At 37.5% G+C, this 22,203-nt stretch overlaps 1 protein-coding gene across 7 annotated transcripts in view; it reads right to left on the reverse strand.

Annotated features, from left to right (window-relative positions):
* ATRX (ATRX chromatin remodeler) overlaps nucleotides 1-22,203 on the reverse strand; it is a 315,263-nt gene that overhangs the window by 94,373 nt on the left and 198,687 nt on the right. For all 7 annotated transcript variants that reach the window (XM_047714735.1, XM_047714739.1, XM_047714738.1 and 4 more), the window contains 3 exons: nucleotides 13,883-14,020; nucleotides 12,110-12,285; nucleotides 10,428-10,545 (listed from right to left, as the gene is read on the reverse strand). In XM_047714735.1, coding sequence (XP_047570691.1) covers nucleotides 10,428-10,545; nucleotides 12,110-12,285; nucleotides 13,883-14,020 — 432 coding nt within the window. The remainder of the gene's footprint in view (nucleotides 1-10,427; nucleotides 10,546-12,109; nucleotides 12,286-13,882; nucleotides 14,021-22,203) is intronic.

The following is a 22,203-nucleotide window of genomic DNA, read 5'->3' on the forward strand; positions in this document are numbered from 1 at the left end:
AGTAAAAACTGATGATTACCAGGAGGGAGGTATATGGGGAGATGGGTTAAATCGCTTATGGAGCTTAAGAAGTGCACTTGTGATGAGCTCCAGGTGTTGTACAGAAATGGTGAATCATTCTTTTTTTTTTTTTTAAAGATTTTATTTATTTATTTGACAGAGAGAGGTCACAAGTAGGCAGAGAGGCAGGCAGAGAGAGAGGAGGAAGCAGGCTCCCTGCTGAGCAGAGAGCCCGATGCGGGGCTCGATCCCAGGACCCTGAGATCATGACCGGAGCCGAAGGCAGCGGCTTAACCCACTGAGCCACCCAGGCGCCCCAGAAATGGTGAATCATTATGCTGTACACTATAGTGTATTGAAAATAATATTACCCTATTTGGAAATTTAAATAAAAACTTTGAAAAATTAAGTATCCACATTTTAAAACATTAAGGGTTTACTGAAAGCAGAGGCTTACATGTAAAAATAAACTTCTGATAACTAATGATAAAAGGAATAGTGCAAGATTATACTGAAAAAGGGGAACAAAGGAAAATTAAGAGGACTTTAATTTCTTTAAAATTTGTGAAAACTCAGTTCTTGATGACTTTAATTCCAAAAATATTAAGTATATTACAAATTATTACTATTAGCATTAACACAAAACTGTTCCTAATACAAAAAGCAAAATTTAAGTGAACTTCTTAAAACCAAACAGAATCTAGAAAAAGGCAAATATAAAAACAAAAGACATTTTGGAATGTGTGACAGAAAAACACCAAACCTTTTAAATTCAAGTGAAATACATGGGTGAAATTTGAAAAGAAACACTGTGATGGTTGGTAGTGAGAATCAAGATAGAGTAGCCTTTAATATAACCCATTTGGGGGCGCCTGGGTGGCTCAGTGGGTTAAGCCGCTGCCTTCGGCTCAGGTCATGATCTCGGAGTCCTGGGATCGAGTCCCGCATTGGGCTCTCTGCTCAGCAGGGAGCCTGCTTCCTCCTGTCTCTCTGCCTGCCTCTCTGCCTGCTTGTGATCTCTCTCTGTCAAATAAATAAATAAAATCTTTAAAAAAAAAATAACCCATTTGGCCTTTCATGTGTTTTTTTCCAAAGGGAATATTATCTCAGGTTATGCTACTTTTAAAAAAAATTTTATTTAGTTATTTGATCGAGAGAGCACAAGTAGGTGGAGTAGCAGGCAGAGTGAGAGGGAGAAGCAGGCTTCCGGCTGAGTAAGGAGCCTGACATGGGGCTCGATTCCAGGACCCTGGGATCATGACCAGAGCCAAAGGCAATTGCTTAACCAACTGAGCCACCCAGGCGCCCCATGCTACTTTAAGGAAAAAAAGCATCACATATAGTTGGGTGGAACACCAAACATTTTCACAACTGTAAGATTCATGATATCAGATGATAATTTAACAAACATAAATTTTCAGAAAGAGTTAAGAGGCAGAGTAATAGGGGGAACCTATGCTTGCCTCCTCCAATGAACACAGCTAGATAAATATCAAATCATTCTGAACACCCAAGAAATCAATCTGAGGATGGAAAGAACAAACTGCACGACTAGAGGGAGGAAAGAGGCCAGCCACATCATGGAAGTTAGGAGGTGAGGAGATGTGATTTGGAGAAGAAAAGAATTGCTGGTGATGATGCAGAGGAGAGGAAGCCCAGATCAGGAAAAGAGAGACAGAGACAGAGAGACAAGAAAAACACTTTCCCTACATCACTAATGAGGAAAATGAGAGAGGCTAATTATCACAAGTATCTACAAGCAGCAGAGCACAAAGTCTGCTTTTAGAAGTCCATGCCATGGCCAGGGTGGAACCTGGCTGGCAAAGAGGTGCTCCTGTGAAGAAGAAAGGCAGAGGCCAGGGAGCATGATACCCTGGGTTGCACTAGGAGAGAAAATTCCCTTTCATGAAGAGCATTTGGGAGAAGGGCACTGCCTTTATGGGAACAAAAGAGCAGGCAGGTGCCACTGAGCTGCCCCATTCTTTAGCACAGGAGACACCTGCTGATAGCAGCTAACCTGCATCCCGGCCTCTTGTGCTTTATGCTAAATTCCAAGCCCCTGTGCATTCCTGCAACTACCCTTCTGGGACAAACCAGCACTAGCACAGTATGACGAGACCCTCCTCCAGAGGATCAGTCCATGTCCATGCATCGTAGGGTACCTAAAATTTAGAGTTCTGAAACCCAGTCTGTGTGCCTGTGATAAAACACAGGAGCACAGTGCCACAGGGTAGGCAGATGCTCAGAGACAGGATGAAGGCATATATCTGAGGAATGCATGGGATAAGCAAGGGGAGACTGTTTACTCTTCTATGAGGGCTTTTTTGAACATTGGCAGGTGCAAACTTCCCTCTCTGGGGATGAGAGAGATGGCTGACAACATTTTTAGCCCTCCCCATCAGAACAGACAGATTGCAGTGAGAAACATAGTGCTCACAGTGGAGGCTTGAGCTGCTTACACCAAACCCCAGCCCCCTGAACTCTGCAGGTGGTTTTTGTTGTTGTTGTTGGGTTTGTTTTTGCTTTTGTTTTTGCTAGGACATGTATGCCTAAGACTCAGAGCAGGAGTACCACACCTCTCCCACCAGAAGACCAGCACAAACCCTCCACATGCACCAAGTCTACTCACAGAAAGCTGAAAAGCTTCAGCTCTAGGGGAAATAGAATCTAGCCTGTTTTAACAAGTGGACCAAAAAACATAGTTAAAACTCACCACACACTGAAAAAGCAGTAAACACTCCCTGCTGCAGACAAGAAGAAACTATGCAGAGGACTGACCCGAAGGAAACAGCAGCAAAAACACAACAGCAGAGTGTACCAGAAACACTTTCTGAAGCACCAGGCCCTGGACAGTATATGACCTCTTCTTAATACAACCATTACTCTCAGGAGCAGAAACTATAACAGGCTTTCATAGGACACAGGAGAAGACAGAGACCTAGACAAAATAAGATGGAGGAATTCACCCCAAAACAAAGAACAAGAAGAGGTCACAGTCAGGGATCTAATCAAACCAGTTATAAGTAATATGTCTGACCCAGAATTTAAAACAACAATTATAGGATACTAGCTGGGCTTGAGAAAAGCAAAGAAGACACCAGGGAGTCCCGTAACGCAGAGATAAAAGACCTAAAAACTAGTCACGCCAAAATAAAAATACTATAACCAAGACACAAAACCAACCTGATGTAATGACCACAAGGAGAGAAGAAGAAGAACGAATAAATTATATTGAAGATAAAATTATGAAAATAATGAAGCTGAAAAGAAGAGGGAAATAAAAATGTTAGATCATGAATGTATGCAAAGGGAAATGAACGACTCCATAAAGCATAATATCCACATCATAAGCATCCCCTAAGTAGAGAAGGAAAAGGGAGCAGAAGGTTTCCTTGAGGAAACTATAGCTGAAAACTTCCCTAATCTGGGGAAGAAAACAGACATCCAAATCCAGGAGGCAGAGAGAGCTCCCATCAAAATTAAAAAAAAAACCAGGCCAACACCAAGACATATCATAGTAAAATTTGCAAAATAAAATACAGATATAAGGACAGAATCCTAAAAACAGCATTGGAAAAGAAATCCCTGGGACATCTGGGTGGCTATTCTTAACTTCAGTTCAGTTCATGATCTCAATAGGGATTGAGCCCCATGTCTGACTCCACACTTCAGTGGAGAGTCTGCTTGAGATTCTCTCTTCCCCTCTCCCTCTGTCCCTTCTACCCTGCTCTTTCTCTCAGATAAATAACTAAAGCTTTAAAAAAAAAAAGAAAAGGAAATTCCTAATGTACAAGGGAATACAAATAAGGTTATCAGCACATCTAACCACAGAAAATTCACAGGCCAGAAGGCACTGGCATGATATATTCAACATGCTGAATAGGAAATACATGCAACCAAGAATAACTGATCCAGCAAGGCTGTTATTCAGAACAGAAGAAGACAAAGAGCTTCCCAGACAAACAAAAACTAAAGGACTTTGTGACCACCACGCCAGCCCTTCAAGAAATATTAAAGAGGATACTGTGAGTGGGAAAGAAAGACCAAAAGCAACAAAGACTACAAAGGAACATAGAAAATCTCCAGAAACACCAATGTTACATTTAATACAATGGCACTAAATTCATATCTATCAATAATCACTGTGAATGTAAATGGACTAAATGCTCCAATCAAAAGACATAGGATGTCAAAATGGATTTTTTAAAAAAGACCCATTTATATGCTGCCTGTAAGAGACTCATTTTAGACCTAAAGATACCTGCAAATTGAAAGTGAGAGGACAGAAAAATATTTACCATGCAAATGTATCAAAAAAAAGCTGGAGTAGCAATACTTATACAAGACAAACTAGATTTTAAACCGAAGACTGCAAAAAGAGATAAAGAAGGGCACTATATCAAGATAAAGGGGTCTACCAAACAAGGAGATGTAACAATTGTAAATATTTATGCCCCCAACTTAGGAGCACCCAAAATCAATAACAAACATAAAGAAACTCACTGATAACAACAGAATAATAGTAGGGGAGTTTAAAACCCCACTAACAGCAATGGATAGATCATCTAAGCAGAAAATCAACAAGGAAACAATGGCTTTGAATGGCACAGTAGATCAAATGGACTTAACAGATATATTCAGAACATTTCATCCTAACACAGCAGAACACACATTTTTTTTCGAGGGCACATGGAACATTCTCCAGAGGAGATCACATACTAGGTCACAAATCATGTCTCCACAAGTATAAAAAGACTGAGATCATACCATACATGTTTTCTAACCACAATACTATGAAACTTCATGTCAACCACAAGAAAAAATTTGGAAAGAACACAAATATATGGAGGTTAAAGAACATGCTACTAAAGAATGAATGAGTTAACCAGGAAATTAAAGGAGAAATAAAGAAATACATGGAAGCAAATGAAAATGAAAACATGACAGTCCAAAACCTTTGGGAGGCAGCAAAAGCAGTCATAAAAGGGAAGTATACAGCAATACAGGTTTACCTCAAGAAGCAAGGAAGTCTCAAACATAAAAACCTAACCTTAAACCTAAAAGAGCTAGAAAAGAAATAGCAAATAAAGCCTAAAGCCAGAGGAAGAAGGGAAATGGCAAATACTAGAACAGAAATTAATGATATAGAAACAAAAAAGAACAGCAGAACAGATGAATGAAACCAGGAGCTCTTTGAAAATTTTAATAAAATTGATAAACCCCTAGCCAGACTTATCAAGAAGAAAACAGAAAGGACCCAAATAAATAAAATCACAAGTGAGAGAAGAGAAATCACAACCACCACTACAAAAATACAATTTTAAGAGAATACTATGAAAAATTAGATGCCAGCAGACTGGGCAGTCTGATGGATGAATTCCTAGGGGCATATAAACTACCAAAACCAAAACAGGAAGAAACAGAAAATTTGAAAAGACCAACAGACAGCAAAGAAATTCAATTAGTAATCAAAAGAACTCCCAAAAAGGGTAAGTCCAGGATCAGATGGCTTCCCAAGGGAATTCTACCAAACATTTAAAAAAGAGTTAACACCGGGTGCCTGGGTGGCTCAGTGGGTTAAAGCCTCTGCCTTCGGCTCAGGTCATGATCTCAGGGTCCTGGGATCGAGCCCCGCATCAGGCTCTCTGCTCAGCAGGGAGCCTGCTTCCCTTCCTCTCTCTCTGCCTGCTTCTCTGCCTACTTGTGATCTCTGTCTGTCGAATAAATAAAATCTTAAAAAAAAGATTTAAAAAAAAAGATTTAATACCTATTCTTCTCCAGCTATTTCAAAAAAATGGAATGGAAGGAAAACTTCCAAAATCATTCTGGGAGGCCAGCATTACCCTGCTTTCAAAACCAGACAGAGACACCACTTAAAAAAAAAAAAAAAAAAAAAAAAAAAAAACAGGGCGCCTGGGTGCCTCTGTGGGTTAAGCCTCTGCTCAGGTCATGATCCCAGGGTCCTGGGATCGAGCCCCCACATCGGGCTCTCTGCTCCATGGGGAGCCTGCTTCCTCCTTTCTCTCTCTGCCTGCCTCTCTGCCTACTTGTGATCTCTGTCTGTCAAATAAATAAATAAATAAAATCTTAAAAAAAAAAAAACCAAACCAAAAAAACCAAGTATAAGCCAATATCCCTGATGAACATGGATGCAAAAATTCTGAAAAAAATACTAGCAAATGGAATCTAACACATACACTGAAAGAATCATTCACCATGATCAAGTGGGATTTATTCCTGGGCTACAAGGGTGGTTCAATATGCACAAATCAATCAACGTGATACACCACATTAAATCAAAGAACGGACAGGAACCATATAATACTCTCAATAGATGCACAAAAAGCATTTGACAAAACAGAGCATCCATTCTCGATAAAAACCCTCAACAAAGCAGGGATAGAGGGAATATATCCCCACATCATAAAGGCCATACAGAAAAGACCCAGAGCTCACATCATCCTCAGCTGAGAAATACTGAGAACTTTTCCTCCAAGGTCAGGAACAAAAGAGGGATGTGCACTCTCACTGTTATTAACAGTGAGAGTTAATAACATGTTATTAACATGTTACTGGAAGTCCTATTCTCCCAAAAAGACAACAAAAAGAAATAAAAGGCATCCAAAGGGGCAAAAAGTGCAAAATTTCACTATTCACAAGATGGCATGATACTCTATATAGAAAACCCCAAAGACCCCACTACAAGTAATACATGAATTCAGCAAAGTCAGAGGATAAAAAAGTCAACATACAGATACCTGTTGCATTTCTATATACCAATAATGAAGCAGCAGAAAGAGAAATCAAGGAATCAATCCCAGTTACAACTGCAGCAAAAACTGTAAGATACCTAGGAATAACCTAAGCAAAGAGGTAAAAGATTTGTACTCTGAAAACTGTAGAATACTTATGAAAAAAAATTGAAGACACAAAGAAATGGAAAAACATTCCATTTTCATGGATTAGAACAAACATTGTTAAAACATCTATACTATCCAAAGCAATCTACACATTCAGTGCAATCCCTACCATAATACCACTAGCATTTTTCATAGAGCTGGAACAAACAATCCTAAAATTTGTATAGAACCACAAAAGACCTTGAATAGCCAAAGCAACCCTGAAAAAGAAAAGCAAAACTGGAGGCATCACAATTCTGGACTTCAAGCTATAGGATAAAGCTGTAGTCCATCAAGACAGTATAGTACTGGCATTAAAAAAAGGATACAAAGATCAACTGAACAGAATAGAAAAACCTACAAATGGACCCACAACTATATGTTCAAGTAATCTTAGACAAAGCAGAAAAGAATATCCAATGGAAAAAAAGACAGTCTCTTCAACAAATGGTGCTGGGAAAAGTGGACAGCTATATACATAAGAATGAAAATGGACCACTTTTTTTGTACCATAACTAAAATGAACTCAAAATGGATAAAGACCTAAATATAAGACAGGAAACTATCACAATCCTAGAGAAGAACACAGACAGCAACGTTTTTGACTCTGGCTGTAGCAACTTCTTACTAAACCAGTCACTGGAGACATGGGAAAGAAAAACAAAAATGAACTATTGGGACTTCATCAAGATAAAAAGCTTCTCAGGGCATGTGGGTGGTAAGTTGGTTAAGCATCCAACTCTTGGGTTTTGGCTCAGGTCACGATCTCAGGGTCATGAGATCAAGTCCCATGTTGGGCTCCATGCTCAGCATGGCGTCTGCTTGGGATTCTCTCTTTTCCTCTCCCCAAGCCCTTCCCCCTGCTACTGTTCTCTAAAATAAATAAATAAATCTTCTTATAAAAAAAGATAAAAGCTTCTGTACAGCAAAGGAAACAATTGACAAAACTAAAAGGCAGCCTATGGCATGGGAGAAAACATTTGCATATGACATATCTGATAAAGGGTAGTATCCAAAATCTATAAAGAACTTAACAAACTCAACACCCTCCAAAAACAAGTTAAGAAATGGGCAGAAGACATTAAAAGACATTTTTCCAAGGAAGATAAATAGATGGCTAACAGACACATTAACAGATGCTCAACATCACTCATCACCAGGGAAATACAATCAAAACCATGATGAGATTCCACGTCACACCTCTCAGAATGGCTAAAATTAACAACACAGGAAACAACAGGTGTCAGCGAGGATGCAGAGAAAGGGAACCCTCTTATACTGTTGGAATGTAAACTGGTGCAGCCACTCTGAAAAAGAGTATGGAGGTTCTTTAAAATGTTAAAGGTAGAAATACCTTATAATGCAACAATTACTATATATTTACCCAAAGGATACAGAAATACTGACTTGAATGGGTACATGCTCCCTGATCTTTATCACAGCATTATCAACAGGAGTCAAATTTTGGAAAGAGTCCAAACATCCATCAATTGATGAATGGATAAAGAAGATGTAGTGTACATATACAATAGATATTACTCAGCCATAACAAAGAATGAAATCTTACCATCTGCAAGGATGTGGAGAGAGGCAGAGTGTGTTTTGCTAAGTGAAATAAGCTAGTCAGAGAAAGACAAATACTATGATTTCACTCATATGTGCAGCTTAAGAAACAAAATAAATGAACACAGGGGAAGGGAAAGAGGAAAAAACAGAGAGGCAAACCATAAGAGACTCTTAACTACAGAGAAGAAACTGAGGGCTGCGGGAGGGAGGTGGGCAGGGAATGAGCTAAATGTGTGATGGCTATTAAGGAGAGCACTTGCAATGAGCACTGGGTGTTATATGTATGTGATGAATCACTAAATTCTACTCCTGAAACCAATATTCCACTATATGTTAACTAACTAGAATTTAAATAAGAACTTTAAAAACAATTATACTTTACAGAGTTTAGAAGCTTTTATTAGTTAGTACTTTAGATATCTGCTATCAATTAAAATCACAATGAATGAGGCCCCCTTAGTTCTTAAATATTGCACTGCCCTCAACAGTATACACTTTAAAAATCTATATATGAGCTATTAACATCTTACTGCTGGTTACTAAAGACAAGTGATTGTCTAATATTTGAAAACACTGTGGCTGGCATTTTCTCTAAGATAAAACAAAGTTTTAAATGAAAAAAATTATTAAATTAAATGACCAAATTTAGTACCCTTTGTTACTCATACATTAATGAAAGATAGCTCTGGACATCCCTTTTTTTTCTTTAACTACACAGTAGCTCTCTCACTGGGATGAGTACACTTGGTTTCTTAATCATTGTCTCTAATTTCTGTCATCCAAAACATGAAGGTACATTAAATCTAACAGTTTCTGATATACAAATAAAAATGTGTGCCTTATTACAAGTGACTTTCTTCTAAAAGTCACTAAAAATATGTTTATAATATAGCAAAAGAGCAGCTCTGTAAAATACTAACATTCAAATTGTTTTCCGCAAAGCAAAATTATTCTTGAGAACCATCATCATTATCCTATTCTCTAAAATGCACTGCTGTTAAAAAAAATAAAACAAAACAAAATGCACTGCTGTTATAAGATGTATCACTGTAACTAGTGATATGAAATGAGGTATCATTTTAAGATTCATGTACATACTTCCACTCCCTATTATTTTTTTATAATTTGTTTTATCCACAACAGCCAATGGGTAATTTCTAACCTGTATCCCCTAAATAAACCTGACATTTCACTTGGGGAAAGTACCAGAATAAGGTGACTAACAAGAAAGAAATCTCACTCCAGACCAAAAAGAGACTAGGTTTAACAGTGACAACCTTGAGCATACAGTAACAGACACACACAAATACATGAATTTACTGATGATAAAACAACAACTATTCATTGTATTTTTTAAAAACCCATAGAAAAGAATAAGACAAAGATATCTGTTGCTTAATCCTCATAATGAATCCATCCTCATAATGAATCCATCCAGAAAAAAAAAAAAAAAAACAATTCCTGTTAGCATTTTGGTGTATTTTAGGCATTTGTGTATGTTTATACTATAATGTTGGGAGCATAATGTATGTCCTGCCTTGCATTTTGCTTCTTTTCCTTCAACCTTTGTCAATTTGATAAATGAGAAATGATTTCATGGATTTGATTTATATGCCTTTTATTAAGGTGATTCAATTTTTTAAATAATATACTGGAATTTTATATATTTTCTTTTATGGAATTATTTACACAAATAATTTTCCTGAAGTAACAGCTCTTTACAAATTAAGGGCATTACTCCAATACACTGTATATGATTTTTCACCAGTTTGTTCCTTAGTTTAGTTTGACAATTTAGAGTTTTTTAAATTAGAAATATTTTGTGCCTTTACAAAACGAACATATCCATTTTGTTCAAATGCACAACTGAAAAAGAACAACTTACATGGTAAAATTACTAAAACAACACTCACCAGAAAAAGAATGTCTTGGGAAGATAAAAACAGTAAGTACATTTGTTACCTGTTAAGTGATCTAAGTAGTACTGATAGAGCTTGCACTGAATAGGAGTCATTCTCACAGCTAATACATATTCATGTTTTGGAGGCAAGAACTTTGTTAATGCTGTATAATCTTTCCTCTGTAATTAATAAGAAAGAAAATGAAATTAGTTAACCTAAATATATGATAGGAATTGACTGCTCTAAGAATCATCATTGCTTGCAACTAAAAGATACACATAAAGAAATAGGTACCAAACATACAAGAAAACATTTTCTTAAACATACTTAGCCTTTTCAATCATGTACTCATCATTATATGATTATAGTTAATATAGTTCATATGACTACACAATATGATGCACTGGTAAAAGGACACTGCAATATACCAAGCAGGTTTTAAATTGAAGTGGTCATATTACCAAGAGGGTAATTTATTTTTTCAAATGGTTTTTTCTATATAGAAAAACAAAAAAGAAAAAAGGCATATAGGGGATACAATAAACAGTGTTGGGGAAAAAAGACTTGCTTTAATCATACACTAAAAGCAATGAATCAACCTCTGATGCAGTCTGGTTTGTCCTTTGGGTAAGATGTGCCATTATGCCAGAGAATAACACATAACTTTAGGGAAACTGTTTACCTAGTTGAGAAAGCAAGCCATGTATACATACTCTAGATACCATTTAATTATATGAACAAGAAAGAAAGAACACTAACATTCTAGGTACAAATGACCATTAAACCAGGAAAATACTGTCTAGGTGGTGGCATCAATACAAAAACAGAGAACCTGCTGGTACCTGTGGCTAACCTGAACAAAAAGGATGACTGCTTTATAGGAGGGTAGAATATCCAGCCAGAAGAAGAGCCCAGGTTTGTTTGTTACATCTTTGTGGCTTATTTGTTACATCTTTGTGGCTACAATTAGTATCTAGTGTCTAAAGAAAAAGTGCAGAGTCTGAGATCTGCTAACTGCTGGCTCAATCTCAACTCTATTCATTAATACAGATTCACTAAATATCTGTATGTAAACACTATTAACCCACTCAGGTTAGTGTATGATGTCATAATAATAACTGTTTCTTCAGGATCACATTAAAAACAGCTCCTCCACAATTCAAAACTGCCTTCCTACAACTATTTCAAATAAGTGAGGTTCAGGCCACTCTACTATAAGATTAGTGTGAGCACTGGAATTTCTTTTTTTTTTTTTAAGATTTTATTTATTTATTTGACAGAGAGAGATCACAAACAGGCAGAGAGGCAGGCAGAGAAAGAAGGAGAAGCAGGCTCCCCACTGAGCAGAGAGCCCGATGTGGGACTCGATCCCAGGACCCTGGGATCATGACCTGAGCCGAAGGCAGAGGCTTTAACCCACTGAGCCACCCAGGCGCCCCATGGAATTTCTTGATCGTAATAGCTATGTTCCTCATACTCCCTATCTTAAAGATGGGGAATCTAAACATTAACATATTAAAATATGAAGCTATATACCTGGCAAATGAATTAATCAATTATGCTATAAATGGAATGCTTTTTTAAAATTTAAAGTTTCAAAAACTTTTGAAGACAATGCAAGGAGATTTAAGTATAAAACGATATACTGAAAAAATGGGAAAGAAAACACAAAATAATTAAATTCAGAAAACATTTCGGGATTATAACAGTAATAATATTTTATTATATGGAATGTATTTGTACCTGAACACATCCAGCTAACATCTCATAGAGAATGTGAGCACGCTTTTTCATCACTCTGACATCTACCATGGTAGAATCTGCACACTGACCATTTTGGATTGGATTTATAAATCGATTCCTGAACTCCTTAATGGATCCCAGCAAATTTTCCTTGATAAAGTTAACCATGCAATGATCTAAGAGAGAAGACATTAGTTCACTAATAATAATACTGGCTAAAAGGGACTCAGAAAAATTCTCCGATAAAATGTTCATGTCAAAAACACGCCATGAAAGCATCAGAATTAGCTACAAAGGAAGAAGAGCAAACTGTGTATAGACTGAACATTGGTTTTAAGTCTGATCTAGAACTGGATTACCCAAACCAGATGAGAAATTCAAATAAAAACCATCCTTAAATTCTAGACATGAATATTTAAAAACAATACCTAAGAACATTTTATTCTAATTCACTATTCTCTGTAACAGATATGGAGTATAAAACAAGTATGCTATAATTCTAACCATGATTTTATGGTCAGCAAAGGGATCTTGTGAAAAATACATAGATACTGAATCAAAATAATAAAATCAGGTAATAAGCCATCATATCAAACTTTATATTAACTGATCTAGTTCCAGAAGTCCTTAACAGTTATCAGCTACCCTATACGACATAGGACCATGTGAAATAACCATTTTTTCCACCATTTCAATATAATTTTATTAGTAGTTATTACATCAAAACTGATATTTATAGGATCCAAAGGACTGTCTTAGAAAATTCTAAAGAATACATAATCAGATTTTAACAGTAAGATAGAACATATTCTCATTATAGCATTGTCCTTAAAAAGTTATGAATAATAATGAGAATTAAATGCAGTTCAATCAAAAACTAGAAATGAACTCTACATAAAGTGTCACTTAAAGCAAAGTTCCATGGGAGTATAACATACTTCTATGGATGTGAATTTCATTGGCAAACACCACTGGTTTGCTTTCTTCACTGTATCATAATACTCTTCTAACTAATATTTTATTGTTTTTGCAATGTGAAGTAGCATTTCTACAAATGGAGTAACAGAAAAAGGGGAAACTGGAACAGATAAAAATAAAGTATAGGTTACAGTAAAATAATAACCAGTTTTACAAATAAAAAAAACAGTTAAGTTACCATACACTAAAGGAATGGAAATAATAAAAATAACAAAAAACTATTACAATGGATTACAATAGGAAATGTCAATTTGTTATTTGCTAAATAATTCATGTTCCCTCTTTTAAGTATTACTAACACATATGAAAATGAGAGAAAATTGCAAGTTATCTGGATTCACATCATCTGTCCTCAGTCTCCACAAATTCTATGCTGATAGAGATTCAACACAGCTCTCCTTATCCCATCTCCACATTCCTAAAACATTCACAAGTGGTATTTCTTTTCAATTTCCTATAGTACCTCCCCATGAATTAGATATATTTTATTACAGTATCTACTGAATTTGTAAAGCAATCATTAAGACTTCTGGTAATTTTTCTAGATTTCAAATTCAAATTCAAATGTTTATTTTTGAACACTCAAAATAGCACACCTGTTGACTGTGGTTTACCATTCATATTTATAAAGCAGTCCACTTCAAATGTATGGTATTCTTTCACAGCAGACTAAGATGGACCTACGCAGATCATAGTCAAAGACTATATTAGACAGAAAAAAGGCAAATGGCAAAGTGGCAAAAATGTATCTGAGGCAATGCCAACTCTACAGCATAAATGCAGATATTAACTCACACTCAATTAGGTTATTTTGAAGTGGTGTTCCTGTTAAAATAATCCTCCTCCTTGATCGTATAGAATTCATAGCTTTCGAAACAGCAGAAGCTTCATTTTTCAGAATATGACCTTCATCACAAACGACAAAATCAGGACCTATAAAAATGTATAGAAAAACATTTAATTAGTATGTAATTTAAAATGTAATTACAAATTAAATATGTAATCCATGAGCCTGGGTGGCTCAGTAGGTTAAAGACCTGCCTTCAGCTCGGGTCACGATCTCGGGGTCCTGGGATCGAGCCCCGCGTTGGGCTCTCTGTTCAGCGGGGAGACTGCTTCCCCCTCTCTCTCTGCCTGCCTCTCTCCCTACTTGTGATCTCTTTCTCTGTCAAATAAATAAATAAAATCTTTAAAAAAAATATGTAATCCATTTAAGCAAATAAGCTAACTCTTTAAAGTGCTGTTCTTGTGGGAGAAAAAACAGTATCCTCATTAAGGATAGTCATATTTTGGGACGCCTGGGTGGCTCAGTGGGTTAAAGTCTCTGCCTTCAGCTCAGGTCATGATCCCAGGGTCCTGAGATCGAGCCCCGCATTGGGCTCTCTGCTCCGCAGGGAGCCTGCTTCCTCCTCTCTCTGCCTACCTCTCTGCCTACTTGTGATCTCTCTCTGTCAAATAAATAAATAAAAATAAATAATAAATAAATAAATAAATAAAATAAAAAAGAATAGTCTTAGTTTATCTGTTGCTGTATTTACTGTATCTTGTAATGTGGCAGTAACTGTATTAATTATATCCCAACAGTAGAGTATCAAATACTTTAGATGGTACTTGAGATTTTCTCAATAAGAAACAAAAATAAACAAAAATAAAAATAACCAGAAGATTCCCCCAACAGATTTAAGGTATTTGAAATATAAAATCTTTTATAATTGGAAAACAGTATTAAAGATGTATTTCAGCACTAATCAAGTGAACACAACTGTCTAGGACTACTAGAAATTTATATATATATATATATATATATATATATGAAAAGATAAATTTCAAAAGTTACATTTTTATTTTTTTTTATTTTTTTTTTATTTTTATTTTTTTTATTATTTTTTTATTATTTTTTTTTAAAGTTACATTTTTAAAAATACTATATAAATCACAATAGAGGAGCGTCTGGGTAGCTCAGTCAATTAAGTGTCTGCCTTCAGCTCAGGTCATGATCTCAGGGTCCTGAGATTGAGGAGCCCTGCATCAGGCTCCCTGCTCAGTGGGAAGTTGGCTTCTCCCTCTCTCTCGGCCCTTCCCACTCATGCTCTCTCTCTCTCTCAAATAAATAAAATCTTTAAAAAGATAAAAATAAATCACAACAGACTCTGCAGTATCTCCCATTTAACATATTCCAAATGATTAACACTCTTTGCAGGGGAAAAATTAACTGATAAAGGACAGCTAAATTGATTGTTACATGGCTATGGGGTACAGAGCAGATGGGAAGAAAGAACACTTTCCAAGTTATAAAAGATCTTACAGATGAAAGTAACTCTTTCAAAAAAATACACTTTATCAAAATAATATATTATTGTCTTCTAAAGTATGGTTTATACACAATTTGCTTGCTGGTTAATATACATACATACATACTACTTAAATATTGATTTCAACAATAGCAGTTGTCAAATTACTCCCCATCTGCTAGGCATTAGAGAAAATTTATCTTCTACATGATTTCAAAAGTAAATGCTTCAGTATGATTGATCAAACTATGTAATTGTTAATCTGTATTCAGATGGGGCTACACAAATATTAAGACTTTTTAAAATCACTTACATACTTTCTTAAAAACTAAAATTTGTATCGTACTTTGTATTAAAAGACTACATACTGGTTTTTTTTTAATCCTAAGAAGTTTTTTAAAGAGAAAAATTGTGTTCTATACATGACGTAAATGATTTTCAACACCATATTCCCTGAAGCATTGCTTATTTTGGTGGAAAATTGAAAACAACAGAAAAGCTTTTCAAAGGGCAAGAATAAAACTATAACAGAATGTTGCTGAACTAAAACTAATAATAAAGATCTCTATGTACTATCCTGAACTGTATGTCCAATACATTATTAAAAAGAAGCAAATAGCAAAATCTGTATTATGATACTATTTGTATTTAAACAACCACCTCTGGGGCACCTGGGTGGCTCAGTTAAACATCTGCCTTCAGCTTGAGTCATGGTCCTGGAATCGAGCCCCGCATTGAGCTCGTTGGTCAGAGGGGAGCCTGTGTCTCCCTCTCCCTCTGCCTGCCATTCCCTCTGCTTGTATTCACTTTCTGTGTCAAATAAATAATTAAAATCTTAAAAAAGAAGCCCCCTCAAACAGCGTGCTTTTACCTATGTATACATATATATAGTAAAGGATTAACACTACCCAAAGAAAGGTTAGGCCTTTGTCCTCAGCACCTGGGAGGTAACCTCTAAACTTGGAACATCCTGCCGTCGAAGATGATCCTTGTTTACCTGGATGGCTTGGGACACACACCAGATGGTCTAACAAGGTGATTTATGCGGGGAGGGGGCCTTTGGGCCATATGGCATCTTCTCAACCTTTGGAGGGGCTAAACACTAAGATCACTTACATGGGTGGTCAGACATGTCTATGTGGCCAAGTCCAAACTCTAAACACTAAGGCTTGTATAAGTGTACTTACTTAGCAATACTCCATACTTACATATCATTGCTATGTGCATAATGTTATGTATGTTATGTATCACTGGTGGGAAAAGTAACTGCTGCCTGCAGAATTCCACTGACAGATCAGTGCTGGAACTCTCCTGGACCCACCCCTATGTGCCTTTTCCTGTTGCTGATTTTAACTTGTATCCTTTCACTGTAATAACCCATAACCATGAGTATAACAGCTTTTTTTTTTTTTTAAAGATTTTATTTATTTATTTGAAAGAGAGAGAGAGATCACAAGCATGCAGAGAGGCAGGCATAGAGAGAGAGAGGAGAAAGCAGGCTCCCCGCTGAGCAGAGAGCCCGATGCGGGCCTCGATCCCAGGACCCTGAGATCATGACCTGAGCCGAAGGCAGAGGCTTAACCCACTGAGCCACCCAGGCGCCCGTATAACAGCTTTTTTGCATTCTATTAAGTCCTAGTAAATTACTGAACCTGAGAGTAGTCTTGGGCTTCTAAACACTGCAACATAAAATACATGCTTAAAAAAAAAAAAACTCCACACAATCTGATTAAAAAGTGGACAGAGGATCTGATTAGAGAATTTTCCAAAGACATGCAAATGGACAACAGGTACATGAAAAAGACCTCAACATCACTAATCATCAGGAAATGCAAATCAAAACCACAATGAGGTATTACTTCACACCTGTTAAAATGGCCATTCTCAAAAGGACAAGAGATAACCAGTGCTGCTGGGGTTGTAAAGAGAAGGGAACCCTTGTGCACCACTGCTAAGAATGTAAATTGGTGCAGGCACTACTATGAAGGTTCCTCAAAAATTGAAAAGTAGAACTACCACATGAACAAGCATTTCTACTTCTAGATATACATATATCCAAGGAAACAAAATCATCTCAAAGAAGTATATCAACTATCATGCTCACTGCAGCATTATTTGTAATAGCCAAGACAGCGAAACAACCTAAGTGTCCACTGACTGATGAATGGATAAAGAAAAAGTGGGGTATATATATACATACAATTGTATATTATTCAGCCATAAAAAAGGAAATCCTGCTATTTGTGACAACATGAATGTATCTTGAGGGCATTATGTCAAGTGAAATAAATCAGACCAAAAAAGGCAAAAACTGTGATTTCACTTACGTGGAATCTAGAAAATAAACAAACCAAACTCATAGACACAGAAAATAAATTGGTGGTTGCCAGCAGCAGGTGATAGGGATGAGTGAAATGGGTAAAGATGGTCAAAAGTTACAAACTTCCAGGAGTCAAGATGGCGGAGAAGTAGCAGGCTGAGACTACTTCGGGTAGCGGGAGATCAGCTAAATAGCTTATCTAAAGATTGCAAACACCTACAAATCCAACGGGAGATTGAAGAGAAGAAGAACAGCAATTCCAGAAACAGAAAATCAACCACTTTCTGCAAGGTAGGACTGGCGGAGAAGTGAATCCAAAGCGACGGGAAGATAGACCGTGGGGGGAGGGGCCGGCTCCCGGCGAGCGGCGGAGCAACGGAGCAAAATCAGGACTTTTAAAAGTCTGTTCCGCTGAGGGACATCGCTCCAGAGGCTTAACTGGGGTGAAGCCCAGGCGGGGTCAGCGCGGCCTCTGCTCCCGCAGGGTCGCAGAAGGATCGGGGGTGTCTGAGTGTCGCAGAGCTTACCGGTATTAGAACAGGGAAGCCGGCTACAGAGACAGAGCCGAGGAGTGACTCTCAGCTCGGGGTTGCCTTGAACCGGTCACAGGCTCGGTCAGCTCGGAGCGCGGCCGGAGGCAGGGTGACGAGAGTCACTGGCGCTGTTCTCTGAGGGTGCACTGAGGAGTGGGGCCCCAGGCTCTTGGCTCTTCCGGGCCGGAGACCGGGAGGCCGCCATCTTTATTCCCGTCCTTCGGAACTCTACGGAAAGCGCTCAGGGAACAAAAGCTCCCGAAAGCAAACCCAGCAAACCCGAGCAGATTACTCAGCGCGGCCCCAGGTAAGGGCAATGCAACTCCGCCTGGGGCAAAGACGCTTGAGAATCACTACAACAGGCCCCTCCCCCAGAAGATCAACGGGAAACCCAGCCAGGACCAAGTTCACCTACCAAGGAGAGCGGCGGAATTCCAGAGGAGAAGAAAGCAAAGCACGGAACTCATGGCTTTCTCCCCATGATTTTTTAGCCTTGCAGTTAATTTAATTTTTTTTTTCTTTTTCTCTTCTTCTGCTAAATTTTTTTTAACTTTTACCGTTTTCTTTTTTTAACGTTTTTTAAATAGTTTATCTAATATATGTATTTTTTTCCTCTTTTTAGATTTTTTCTTTATCGGCTTTCTTTTTTTAATAGTTTCTTTTTTTTTTCTTTCCTTCTTTCTGAACCCCTTTTTATCCCCTTTCTCCCCCCTCACAATTCGGGATCTCTTCTGATTTGGCTAAAGCATATTTTCCTGGGGTTGTTGCCACCCTTTTAGTATTTTACTTGCTCCTTCATAGACTCTTATCTGGACAAAATGACAAGGCGAAAAAATTAACAACAAAAAAAAGAACAAGAGGCAGTACCAAAGGCTAGGGACCTAATCAATACAGACATTGGTAATATGTCAGATATAGAGTTCAGAATGACGATTCTCAAGGTTCTAGCCGGGCTTGAAAAAGGCATGGAAGATATTAAAGCAACCCTCTCGGGAGATATAAAAGCCCTTTCTGGAGAAATAAAAGAACTAAAATCTAACCAAGTTGAAATCAAAAAAGCTATTAATGAGGTGCAATAAAAAATGGAGGCTCTCACTGCTAGGATAAATGAGGCAGAAGAAAGAATTAGCGATATAGAAGACCAAATGACAGAGAATAAAGAAGCTGAGCAAAAGAGGGACAAACAGCTACTGGACCACGAGGGGAGAATTCGAGAGATAAGTGACACCATAAAACGAAACAACATTAGAATAATTGGGATTCCAGAAGAAGAGGAAACAGAGAGGGGAGCAGAAGGTATATTGGAGAGAATTATTGGAGAGAATTTTCCCAATATGGCAAAGGGAACAAGCATCAAAATTCAGGAGGTTCAGAGAACCCCCCTCAAAATCAATAAGAATAGGTCCACACCCCGTCACCTAATAGTAAAATTTACAAGTCTTAGTGACAAAGAAAAGATCCTGAAGGCAGCCCGGGAGAAGAAGTCTGTAACATACAATGGTAAAAATATTAGATTGGCAGCAGACTTATCCACAGAGACCTGGCAGGCCAGAAAGAGCTGGCATGATATATTCAGAGTACTAAAGGAGAAAAACATGCAGCCAAGAATACTATATCCAGCTAGGCTATCATTGAAAATAGAAGGAGAGATTAAAAGCTTCCAGGACAAGCAAAAACTGAAAGAATTGGCAAATACCAAACCAGCTCTACAGGAAATATTGAAAGGGGTCCTCTAAGCAAAGAGAGACCCTAAAAGTAGTAGATCAGAAAGGAACAGAGACAATAAACAGTAACAGTCACCTTACAGGCAATACAATGGCACTAAATTCATATCTCTCAATACTTACCCTGAATGTTAATGGGCTAAATGCCCCAATCAAAAGACACAGGTATCAGAATGGATAAAAAAACAAAACCCATCTATATGTTGCCTACAAGAAACTCATCTTAAACCCGAAGACACCTCCAGGTTTAAAGTGAGGGGGTGGAAAAGAATTTACCATGCTAATGGACATCAGAAGAAAGCAGGAGTGGCAATCCTTATATCAGATCAATTAGATTTTAAGCCAAAGACTATAATAAGAGATGAGGAAGGACACTATATCATACTCAAAGGAACTATCCAACAAGAAGATATAACATTTTTAAATATCTATGCCCCTAACGTGGGAGCAGCCAACTATATAAACCAATTAATAACAAAATCAAAGAAACACATCGACAAGAATACAATAATAGTAGGGGATTTTAACACTCCCCTCACTGAAATGGACAGATCATCCAAGCAAAAGATCAACAAGGAAATCAAGGCCTTAAATGACACACTGGACCAGATGGACATCACAGATATATTCAGAACATTTCATCCCAAAGCAACAGAATACACATTCTTCTCTAGTGCACATGGAACATTCTCCAGAATAGATCACATTCTTGGTCCTAAATCAAGTCTCAACCGGTATCAAAAGATTGGGATCATTCCCTGCATATTTTCAGACCACAATGCTCTGAAGCTAGAACTCAATAACAAGAGGAAATTTGGAAAGAACCCAAATACATGGAGACTAAACAGCATCCTTCTAAAAGAATGAATGGGTCAACCAGGAAATTAAAGAAGAATTGAAAAAATTCATGGAAACAAATGATAATGAAAACACAATAGTTCAGAATCTGTGGGACACAACAAAGGCAGTCCTGAGAGGAAAATATATAGCGGTACAAGCCTTTCTCAAGAAACAAGAAAGGTCTCAGGTACACAACCTAACCCTACACCTAAAGGAGCTGGAGAAAGAACAAGAAAGAAACCCTAAACCCAGCAGTTGAAGAGAAATCATAAAGATCAGAGCAGAAATCAATGAAATAGAAACCAAAAAAACAATAGAACAAATCAACGAAACTAGGAGCTGGTTCTTTGAAAGAATTAATAAGATTGATAAACCCCTGGCCAGACTTATCAAAAAGAAAAGAGAAAGGACCCAAATAAATAAAATCATGAATGAAAGAGGAGAGATCACAACGAACACCAAAGAAATACAATCATAAGAACATACTATGAGCAACTCTACGCCAACAAATTTGACAATCTGGAAGAAATGGATGCATTCCTAGAGACATATAAACTACCACAACTGAACCAGGAAGAAAGAGAAAGCCTCAACAGACCCATAACCAGTAAGGAGATTGAAACAGTCATCAAAAATCTCCAAACAAACAAAAGCCCAGGGCCAGACGGCTTCCCGGGGGAATTCTACCAAACATTTAAAGAAGAACTAATTCCTATTCTCCTGAAACTGTTCCAAAAAATAGAAATGGAAGGAAAGCTTCCAAACTCATTTTATGAGGCCAGCATCACCTTGATCCCAAAACCAGACAAGGATCCCAACAAAAAAGAGAACTACAGACCAATATCCTTGATGAACACAGATGCAAAAATTCTCGCCAAAATACTAGCCAATAGGATTCAACAGTACATTAAAAGGATTATTCACCACGACCAAGTGGGATTTATGCCAGGGCTGCAAGGTTGGTTCAACATCCACAAATCAATCAATGTGATACAACACATTAATAAAAGAAAGAACAAGAACCATATGATACTCTCCATAGATGCTGAAAAAGCATTTGACAAAGTACAGCATCCCTTCCTGATCAAAACTCTTCAAAGTGTAGGGATAGACGGCACATACCTCAATATTATCAAAGCCATCTATGAAAAACCCACCGCAAATATCATTCTCAATGGAGAAAAACTGAAAGCTTTTCCGCTAAGGTCAGGAACACGGCAGGGATGTCCGTTATCACCACTGCTATTCAACATAGTACTAGAAGTCCTAGCCTCAGCAATCAGACAACAAAAGGAAATTAAAGGCATCCAAATCGGCAAAGAAGAAGTCAAACTATCACTCTTTGCAGATGATATGATACTATATGTGGAAAACCCAAAAGACTCCACTCCAAAACTGCCAGAACTTG

This window comes from Lutra lutra, chromosome X (genome assembly GCF_902655055.1).
Source record: "Lutra lutra chromosome X, mLutLut1.2, whole genome shotgun sequence".
NCBI classification, from domain to species: domain Eukaryota; kingdom Metazoa; phylum Chordata; class Mammalia; order Carnivora; family Mustelidae; genus Lutra; species Lutra lutra.